General features: G+C 41.7%; 1 protein-coding gene across 1 annotated transcript in view; it reads right to left on the bottom strand.

Annotated features, from left to right (window-relative positions):
- Positions 1-1,399: 1,399 nt before the first annotated feature.
- SWT1 (SWT1 RNA endoribonuclease homolog) overlaps positions 1,400-11,184 on the bottom strand; it is a 104,830-nt gene continuing 95,045 nt past the window's right edge. The window contains 1 exon segment of the mRNA XM_047704312.1: positions 1,400-3,219. Within this exon segment, the coding sequence (XP_047560268.1) occupies positions 3,090-3,219 (130 nt within the window). The 3' untranslated portion in view covers positions 1,400-3,089.

Below are 11,184 nucleotides of genomic sequence, written 5' to 3'. Positions count from 1 at the left end.
ATTGTGTTTTGGCAAAACTCAAAACTAGTTTAACCAAAGGGGCACCAAACCTTTTAAAAAAAAAAAAAACTTTTTTTCTTAGTATGCAGGAGGAGTAGAGGTAGAGGGACAAGCAGGCTCTGCTGAGCATGGTGCCCAATGTGGGGCTCAATACCAGGACCCTGAAATCCCCACCTGAACTGAAACCAAGAGTTAGTTGCTGAATCAGTAGAGCCACCTAGGTGCCCCCCAAAAGGTATCAAACCTTTAAAGGAAAAAAAGGCTTTAAAGGGGGGACTAGGAAGCAGCCTTATTTTACCTTGCTGGAAATCCCAGCAGGGAACCATTGATTCCCACTGGCCTTGCAAGGATTATATACCGAGCTAATGGAGTTTAACCCATAACCATCAGACTACGGTAAAATTGCAAAAGCTAAGGAAAGATTAGAACTAAAAGAAAAACACGTTGACATCAAGTTTGTAGTTAGGGGCACTGAGCCACCTCACCTTCTAGTGTCATAGCTGGTAATTGTTCAAGTTCATAGTGATGTTTTCACTGGAGTGGGTTTTATTGGTAAAATAGCCACAGAACCATTAACTGGGAGACTGGCCTGTCAATTCAGTCTAAACCAGAAAAGGGCTTTGCGTGGCATCACTTACTGAGAGCGGAAGATGTATTTGATTTCTCAACAGTGAGATATGTTCCCTCTTAAAAAGGGAAATTCATCCTGACTCATAGGATAAGAAAGGATGTTTGAAAAGGGCTCCAGGAGATGGGTGGGCTACGGGGAGTTGTCAGAAAGTGATCCGAGGTAGATCAAGACACCCATCTAGAGAAATGGGTCCACCCTGAGAGAGAGAAAAGATTTCCGTCCTCCCTGAGGGTGATGGTCAAAAGATGAAACAAGCTTCAGGTTTGTCCTTCAGGTGACGGGCAAAGACCACAACAGGAAACTGAAGCTGACCAGCTGTGAGGTTCTGATCTGTGCAGTCCCAAATTGCCCACTACAGGGACTAACAAAATCCCAGTAGGGCACGAAACCCCAATTCTTACACCAGCGTTCCTTTGGCCCAGCATGCTGGGATCACTGGGGTTGCTACACCCAAAGGATCCCGATCTTCTCAGGAAGTGCGTTATCTTTGGCAAAAGTAAACTGGAAAAGGCTAGTGGAAAATGGTGCCAGAACCTTTGCTGGGATAATCCTCATGGACGTCCCTCGTGAAGTTATTACGGACTCCTCACTAGGGCAAGGCCAAGGGCATTATGTAGAAAGCCCTTCCCCTGTGTGACTTCCCTCATCCGTCCCTACTGGCATGCTCAGGATGGCTTCTACCCAAAATACAACAGGCATACATAATGAAGAATGGAGATTTTAGAACTGAAGTTCCTCTCCCAAGGATCTTCCACCAAAGCAAATGTGTGTTTTGCAAGGTAGAGTTTATGATCCTTAGGTCAACTGAGTTATCTCAATCCAGAGGAGGGATCCAGAAAAAGAGGAAGGGAGAGGGAACCCTAAACTGCATTATACTAGTGTATAACAGAAAAGTACAGTATGATAGTTAAAGTATAAAATTAAGATTAGATTAGATAAAAAAAAAAACAACGGTTACAATTAGAAAAAAAAGGCAACAAAGAAACCTGACATTTCAAAGAAACAAAGCCTAAACATGTTTAAAAGAATGTTTAAAAAGAACAGCAAAAAGACTAGGAAGTCAGAGGAAAACATCTTCACATATCAGTAAAATTTTTAAAAATTTTGAGGTTGAAATAATTGACAAATTACTGTACAAAGGAAAAGATACATAAACTAAGATAAAATATATGCACATGTGAAAGTGTGCAGGGGAGAAATTTCCTAAAAATCACAACCTATGTTAAAAAGATAAGAGGGAAAAAGGAGCGGGAGGCAACAGCAGAACCAAAACCCAGGAACCACCACCAGAAGCAGCTGAGGGATAAAGATCTGAAAAAACTTCAGGGTGGAGGGGATGTTTTTTGCAGAGAACGGAGATCCTCTGGAAGCTTCTCCCACATGGCTCCTATCCCTATCCCTAATGTCATTGGAGCCCCAGGTAGGGGTGCGGCTTCCGATGCAAACATACAGCTCAGTGGGTCCTGCAGAGACTGACCGCGAGCATCTTGGGTAGATTCTCTTTAACTGGCGAGGGTTGCTTTTATCATCATACCTTGTCACAGTTCAGAAACACAATTTGGAAGTAAAATGAAAAAGCAAAATCTTACTAAAAATAAAATTTATTGTTTTGTAAAAAATAAATTAACATCATAGAATAGCAAATTAGATTTAATCTAATGTATTAACAAAAGCATAATATACTCTAGTAAACAAGGATTTCCAGCTTACTCTGTAACTAAGAAGTCAATTAAACACTTGGTTTAGCTAGAGGCAAATATGAATTCCCTGCCACCTACTCCCATAAATCCATGCTCCTTCACATTTAAGGGAAAAATCAGTATAGAGGTCTCCCCTGCTCTTCCCATTAGAAATGCACTGAAAAGTGACAAACCCAGGGAAGAAGAGAAGAAACTATATAGCAAGTACAAGCTGAAGTAAAAATTCTACTTACATTACCTTAGCGGAAGTGGAAGGGACATGTGTTACGTTCATCTGGTCTATAGGGAAGACAATTTGTTCATAAAACAGCCCAGGGTAAGATTTCATTGTGTGGCAGGGTGAGCATGGCCGTGTCCTAATTCTTTCTTGAGGTTTGGAAATGCCTCTGGTCATGGACCCATGCTTAGGGTTGAGAGAGATGGGAATCCCCTGTCCCCAGACCGTCCACAGATGCCAAAGTGGCTCCTGCCCTAAGACGATTAAAAAGATGGCTCTCCTTTCCTTCAGACAGACTGGCTCAGTGTCAGGAGTAGAGGTAGGGAAGTACTGATAACTCCAATGAGTTGAGTCCATAGTTTATCCCACAATGGATGCATTTAGGCTTTTTAGAACCGCAATGAGATTTTCAGCAATAGGCAACCACCTTCTTGCACCTATGAGACATTTTTTACAAGTCTCTTGGGTTTGACTCAAAAGGCTGAAGGCTACTCTTGTTCTTGAAGACAAATGCAATTCCTTTGAAGTTACAGATCAGCATTTAGGTCCTATAGTTGAGCATGTCTTCACACCATCCCCTGCTTTGGGCCTCCATATAGACAGAGGCACTGCACTGCTGCATGGAACATTCCATCTCAACCAGCTGGTGGCATCCAATGGTTAACTTTTCCCTAGGGGATAAAGAAATGTTAAATCACTGCAAGACATCGGGTCAGATAAATGAAAAAGTATTAATACAAGAGGACAACACTGGGATTTGAAATACATTCTTTGACAGTTGAGAGTTACAGTTTCTTAGTACAGACAAAACAGCATGGGGGAGATAAGCACTTAGTGGCACAGATTTCTCAGTCAACATGGAAAAGATCTTGGTACAATTCCTAGAATTCAGGACTAAGGGTTCCCATGGCAGACCTCCTGCAAACAAGCAAAGTTGGATGCTTAAAAATAGTCCTTTGTATGGTCTCTAAGGGACCTCTCCCAGCAGGAGATGGGCTGATGATATGGCGTTCTAATCCAAAGCATAAGCAATGCTGTAGCCTAGATCACAGATTGTTGTCTTAACTAAAGAACGAGGAGCCTGGAGGATACTAAAAGGGTGCACCTCCTGACAGGAGCAGATAATGGAGAGGAGATGGCAAGTGGACAGAGCTTCGGCTCTTAAAAAGAACTGCTAAATTAACAAATGAGTACTAACTAATTACTCTGAGCCAGAGGCAGGGAAGCAGGGAGCAATGCCTATTAAACGCCATGCCAACTCAGAGTTTTATCTAAGACTAAGCCTAGTCCGTCTCTCAGAAGCTGACTTGGGCCTACAAACTACGGGATGTGTAAGTCATCAGAGCACCAACCCATCACATCTGATGTCAGGTTTAAATCTACTGGGAGACGGTCTATATAAGCTCACGAAGAATAACCAGTGAAAGCATCTGGCACATTAGGTGCTGGGAGAAATGGCAGGTTTTTTAATGTAAATTACACTGTTATTAGTTTCTTGGCTTCTAAGATGCTCTGGCCATTTCCTCTGTGTTGGGGAGGACCACTAGCCACCCCTCTCCACTGCCCCACCCCCCTTCGGAACTCAGGGATTAGGACGAGAGGTAGTCGTGACAGCAAAAGGAAATACACAGTATTTTGAGCAGCTCCACTTCCTCAAGATGTGTGGTTTCTCTGACACGGCCTAAAAGCTGACTTTTGGTTTTGTGTTGCTCTAGTCCCGTTTCCTATATTTACAGTGCTTACAATTAATGTTATGTTGCCGTCAACTCTTCCTAACTACTCAGAAAATGATTTTTGGAAGACCCTAAGAGGTCCCCAAATAGGAGAGATGTTGTAAAACAAATACCCACTAGATTTTCTTCTTGTACCTAGAAAGAATTTTAGAAAAACTGCATGAAATACTACCTTAGTTTTCTCATAACTTATCTAACACAAGTAAGTTTTCTCATAAAAATGAAATAAAAAGGGCCCATTCCTGCTCTTGGTGATTTATTCCACATGTGGGGGGAAAAAAAACACCCTTTACAACTAGACTTTGAATCTATTTCTGTGTCTTGTCTTCTTTCTTTTTTCCCCTCCTCTCACAGTTTAGAAGTGAGCTCTGTCTCCTCTTTTCATCCTACTGGCATCTGGTGTCTTCGTGTGTGTGTGTGTGTGTGTGTGTGTGTGTGTGTGTGTGTGTGTGTGTGTGTGTGTGTGTGTGTGTGAGAGTCAGCATTCTCACAGGGGATTATCACCTACAGATTCTCTCTTCTGCAGCAAGTCGTCATTGCTGACTGAGGAAAGTAGCATGTGTTTTTCATCGTGTACGCTTGGTCTCTACTGTATTAAGACAGGAATTCTTAAGTTCCTTATCCCCAGGGCTTTTATGTAGAATGGCAGAATATCAGATGTGGGGGCACCTTAATGCCTTTGCATAATATTCTGCAGCATTTCTGGTTGATTCATATCATGTTGGCTTTCACCAAGTTGTGAGAGCACACACAATTCTGAGAGGTAGCCCAGTTCATCTCTCTTAATTTCTAGAAAGTTCTTCCTTGGACCTAAAAACAAAAACAAAAACAAAACAAAACAAAAACAAAAACCAAAAAACCATTCTCTGACATGAGTAGCCTAAATTTAAAGAAAGACTCATTATCTCAGAGTACAAATATTTTATGTCTCATAGTGATCCTATTTCTCTTTTGCAAACTAAACAATCCCAACTCCTACTCTGTTCTGGAAGAGAGCTCAAGACTGGAATTTGCTTCTAGTTCTATAATTCTGTGTGGCTCAAGAGATTTCTACAAAACTGCCAGTTTCTCTGAATTGTCCTATTATAGGTATCAAACTCACCTTGACCAAGTCTCAGATAGGACAAAATAAACTGGAAATTTGAGCAAATCAATTTAAAAATAATTTTAGTGGTTATCTGATTCATGTCCATGGCTACTTTTGTCAAAATGGCATGGCAGTAGTGAACTTAAATGATCTAATGACAGTTTTTCCAAAATTCTTTCTAGGTTCAAGAAGAAAGTCTACAATGGATATTTGTTTTACAAATCTCTGAACTTTTCTATTTATTTGCAGTGTGTATCTCAAATGAAGGAAAATGGAATACAATGTAATGCTAATAAAAAAATAGCATAACAGCTAACAGCATATTCAATGGTAAAGACGAAAAGCTTTCCCCTAAAATCGTGAACAAGACAAGGATGCCCACGTATCACCACTTCTATTCAACACTGTACTGAAAATTCTAGCCAGATCAATTAGGCACAAAAAACAAATAATAATAAACATACAAATTATAATCAAAGAGGTAAAATTATCCCTATTTATAGGTACTAAAGAAACCACAAAATAACTGTTAGAATAAGCTAATTCAATCAGCAAACAAAAAATCAATTGCATTTTTCTTTTTTTTTTTTAAAGATGTATTTATTTTATTGAGAGAGCAAGAGCAAGTGGGAAAGGGGGACAGGGAGAGAGAGAATCTCAAGCTGACTCTGCACTGAGTGCAGAGTCCCACACAGGCTCAAGCACACCACCCTGAGATCAAGATCTGAGCCAAAACCAAGAGTCAGATGCTTAACTGGCTGAGCCACCCAGGCACCCTAACTGCATTTCCATACACTAGAAATGAACACTTAGAAAAGGAAATGACAATTCCATTTACAATAGCATGAAAAAAAGGAAAACACTTAGAAATAACTTCAAAGAGGCACAAGACTTGTACACTAAAACCCATAAAACATTGCCAAAAGAAATTAAAGACCCAAACTAGTGGCATACCATGCTTATGGATTGGAAGACAATGATAATACTCACCAAGGCAATCTACACAGTTAACAAAATCCTTATCAAACTCCCAATCTTTTTTTAACAAAAATTGATCCAAATATTCACATAGAATTGCAAGGGACCCCAAATAGTCAAATCTTAAAAAACAATGTTTAGAGGACTCCCACTTCCCAATTTTGAAAACTCAAAATACAAAGCAACTTTAATCAAAACAATGGTACTGGCATACAGACATACAGACCAAAGGAACAAACTTAAAGCCCAGAAATAAATCTCAAATACATGGTCGACTGATTTTCAACAAGGGTGCCAAGATCATTCAATGGGAAAAAAAAAAAAAAACAAACAAACTTTTATTTTTTCTTTTCAACATTTGGTGCTAGGACAACTTGATATCCACAAGCAAATGGACAAAGTCAGACCCCTACCTCACATCATATACAAAAATTAACTAAAAAACGCATCAATGACCTAACTGTAAGAGCTAAACAATAAAATTCTAGAAACATTCATGAGTTTAGCTTTGGCAGTGGACTGTTAGATATGATGCCAAAAGCCCCAGAAATACAAGAAAAAACACACAAATTGGACTTCAACAAAATTAAAAACTTTTGGGTCCCTGGGTCGCTCAGTTGGTTGGGCAACTACCTTCAGCTTGGATCATGATCCTGGAGTCCGAGGATCGAGTCCCACATCGGGCTCCTTGCCCAGCAGGGAGCCTGCTTCTCCCTCTGACCCTCCCCGCCATGCTCTCTCTCTCTCTCTCTCTCATTCTCAAATAAAATCTTAAAAAAAAATTAAGAACTTTTGTGTATCAAAGGGTGCTATCAAAGAAGTGAAAAGAGAATGTATAGAAAGTATTTGCAAAGTATATATCTGATGGGGTCTAATACCCATAACATGTAACACGTCAAACGGCCAGGTACCACGCTGGTTAATAAGGACAAGCTAAACTGAAAATAAAATCAACTTTTTTCATTTACTGTGACACTGCAAACAAGAGACAAAGTTAAAGGTGCCAGTGCCCTAGTGCTCCATTTTTCCGTATAGAATGGCACTGGGTTAGGGCCAGATGATATACAGTGCAGAAAGGGGACATCATCTCATTGCTGAGAATCCCAAAAGTAAGGCTCCTATCTCTTCATGGACCCAGGGGACTGAGAGGTGGGGGTCTTAGTTCATTCCAGCTGCTATAACAAAATACCAAGAGTGGGAGGCTTATAAACAACAGAAATTAATTTCTCACAGTTTTGGAGACTGGAAGCCCAAGATCAAGGCACCATCACGGTCACATTCTGGTGACAGCCCTCTTTTATGAGAGCATTAACTCCATTCATGAGGCTCAACCCTCATGACCTAATCACCTCCCAAAGGCCCCACCTTCTAAGACCATCACATTGGGCGACAGGATTTCAACGTATGAATTTGGGAGGGACACAAACATTCAGAATATACCAAAGGAAATAGGAATAGAAACCCACTGGGTCAGAGAGGAGAAAAATACCTCGGCCAAGGCCTCCAAATAATTCTCAGAAGTACCTGAGAGATGCCTCAGCCAAAGCCCCCAATAAGGACGCCACCAAATGGAAGTTGCCTGGGCTAGGAAGGCAGATACACATGCGAGCTCAGGGGCAGGGGGCCTGGGCTTTGCCCGTAACTCCCTCCAGAAGAGTGCCATACGCTGGCTGTGTTCCAAATCTGGAATGGGGAACGCAGCTTTTTCCCGAGGGGAGCCCACCAGACAGAGCCTTGGAAGCACCTCGTGTCAGGCCTGGAAGGTCACACATAGGATTCTGGCTTGGAGCCAGACTCCTCAGAAAGACTTCTTATAACTCAACAACAGCAAGAAAACGGCCCACTGAAAAATGGGCAAAGGACTTGCGTAGACATTTCTCCAAAGACAGACAAAACAGCCAATAAGCACACGGAAAGACGCTCCACATCATCAGAACTTAGGGAAATACAAATCAAAATCATGAGATCATACTTCATACTCATTTGGACAGCTGTCATCAAAAAAATAAATAAATAAATAAAAGAAAATAAATTTTGTGAAGGATCCAGAAAAACTGGAACCCTCATCTATTGCTGGTGGGAAGGCAAAATAGTGCAGCTACCAGGGAAAAAAGGGAGTAGCTCCTCAACAAGTTAAATGCAGAATTCCACTCTCAGGTACATACCCCCCCCCCCAGTCTGAAAGAATTGGAAGAATGCAAATGCTTGTATGCAAACAGTAACATTCACAACAGTCTAAAAGTGAAAACAATCCCGGTGTCCATCAACAGATAAGTGGAGAAACACAGCATGGCCTATCTACACAATGGAGTCTCACTGGGCCAGGAAAGCAGCAAAAATACTGACACATGCTACAACGTAGATGACCCTCAACACCATGAGGCTAAGTCACAGAAACCAGATACTGTTTATAAGAGACATTCAAAATATACAAATCCATAGAGAGAAAGCTGATGAGGGGTCGCCAGGGTCTGGGGGAAGGGAAGGGAAAGGCTTGCTGGGCATCAGACTTTCCTCTGGGGCGGCGGGGATGTCTCAGGACCAAGAGAGGGGACGACTTGCACAAGAGTGAATGCACTAAATATCCCTAAACGGTACACCTGATAATGGTTAATTCTTTTATGCGACCTTTATCTCAATTAAAAAAAGAAAAAAGTGCCTATGTTTATTTTGTAGTAACTTCTGTCATAAATAATGAGCCTGGGTGGCTCAGTGGGTTAAGCCTCTGCCTTCGGCTCAGGTCATGACGCCAGAGTCCTGGGATCAAGCCCCGCATCGGGCTCCCTGCTCAGTGGAGAGCCTGCTTCCCCCTCTCCCTCTGCCTGCCTCTCTGCTTACTTGTGCTCTCTTATCTCTCTGTCAAATAAATAAAATCTTTTAAAAAAAAAAATGAGTCAAATTTACTACAAACTATTACTGCTCCCTACAGACACAGAAAACAGTGTTTCTCTTCTAATTAAAGCAGAAGCGTCGAAAAGGCTCAATGTGGTTTGCAGATTACTTTTCTCCATGGCTTTTTTCTGTCTAAGGCTTCTTGGACAGACCAGGTCATTCATTTAATCCAAGGATTCTCCAAGGATTCTCCAACTGGAATGTTCCCTGCAGGCATGGACAACACAGATGGCCGGGCTCCACCCTCCAGAGTTTCTGACACAGAAGGTTCAGGGTAGAGCCTTCAAGTCTGCATTTGTTGCAAGTCCCCAGATGCTGCTGATACTCGGGCCCAGGAACCACAAGGAAGTGAACTACAACTCTAAGGTAATCTAGAAGATACTACCATGGAGTTGATTCCTGGCATCAGAAAGCAGTCATTCCCAAAAGCACCTGCCCCAAGGAACAGCAAGCAGCTTCTGACTCACAGGCCGGGTTAGGCAGCATTCTGTCTGGATGTTACTTCAGGATGCTGATGTCACAACTAACTTGCATTTCAGACAGAAAAAAGGGACCTTCGAGACTGGCCTTGCCCACATGCTAGAATACACGGTTCGAGCGCTCTCAGGGCAAACAAAGCAAATTGCAGGCTGCAGCTACCTTATTTCTCGTCTGTATGAAAGTGACCACCCAGGATACTTGTTTGGTCATCTAACTGATTATCTTATTTATTTACCATCCTGGATATTCTAGGCCAGCTCCTCGTCTGCTCAGGGTAAGCGGCAGCACAAGCACAAAAGCCCTCTGGAAAATTCTACAAACTACAGAAGACAAAACACAAACTTATTTATAGACATAAACACCAAGGTTCTATCCGCTGGGTCTTGGAATTCAACGTCTGATCAAAGCTAGACAAAGCATTCTGAAACCTTATTTCCTTACTTTATCAGAACCTATGAGATAGTTTTCTGTTCTTGAGCCATTGAATTACTTCTCTGTTGCAATAAATGTGGTGGTGGGCACATCAACAGTCTCCTCCTTCACCACGAATTTTTTATAAATTAAAAAAAAAAAAAAAAAAAGCTAGGGGCGCCTGGGGGGCTCAGTGGGTTAAGCCTCTGCCTTAGGCTCAGGTCATGATCTCAGGGTCCTGGGACCGAGTCCCGCATCGGGCTCTCTGCTCAGCAGGGGGCCTGCTTCCCCCTCTCTCTCTCTCTCTCTGTCTAATAAATAAATAAAATCTTTAAAAAAAAAAAAAGCCAGATTAGTAAATTCAGACAACATAAGTAATCATCTTCCTCAGCATTCCCCAAAGTGGTCCGCTGTCTGCAAGTTAAGTTATTCTTCTGTTTTCACCTCTGTGTCCCAGAAAAATTCTGCCACCTTTCCTCTGGTGCATCTGGCCCTGTGTCTAGTATGAGCCACAGAAACCAAAAGGACCTCTCTCGTTCGGTAGCTTATTTGAAAACCACGAGCCACAGAGCACATCAGAGGCAAGTCTGAGAGCTGCTGGTCATTACAGAGACAGCACATAATTTCAAAAAAAGAAAACACAGTAACGAATCTAAAAGCTCTTCACCAAAAGCCTTCTAAGCGGCAATCGCAATTTTTCTATGTATTCAAGATATTAGATATATTTCATCTCTCTTCAAAAATCATCCTTTTGGGTATAAGAGGGAGCTTATTAATTGACATCATACTTCAAATCCCTGGCAAAATAAGTGATAAGACAAAGAAGGAAAAGCCAACTACAACTACTTCAAATCTGAATATTCAACGTTGACCCCAGTACCACCCCATTAAAAAAAAATCCCAACTGTTCCAACAGTAAAGTCAAGTCAAAATAATTTTAGACATCTGATTGGAACCATCCTGCAAGGGACTCTGCCCTCCAAGTTATCCACAGCGAGCTTTCTCTACCTTCACAAATATGGCTAAGGTTGGGATGCCTGAGTGGCTCGGTTGGT

Source organism: Lutra lutra, chromosome 15 (assembly GCF_902655055.1).
Source record: "Lutra lutra chromosome 15, mLutLut1.2, whole genome shotgun sequence".
Classification (NCBI taxonomy): domain Eukaryota; kingdom Metazoa; phylum Chordata; class Mammalia; order Carnivora; family Mustelidae; genus Lutra; species Lutra lutra.
Note: the sequence above shows the minus strand (reverse complement) of the source record. Positions and strands in the feature narration are given on the sequence as shown.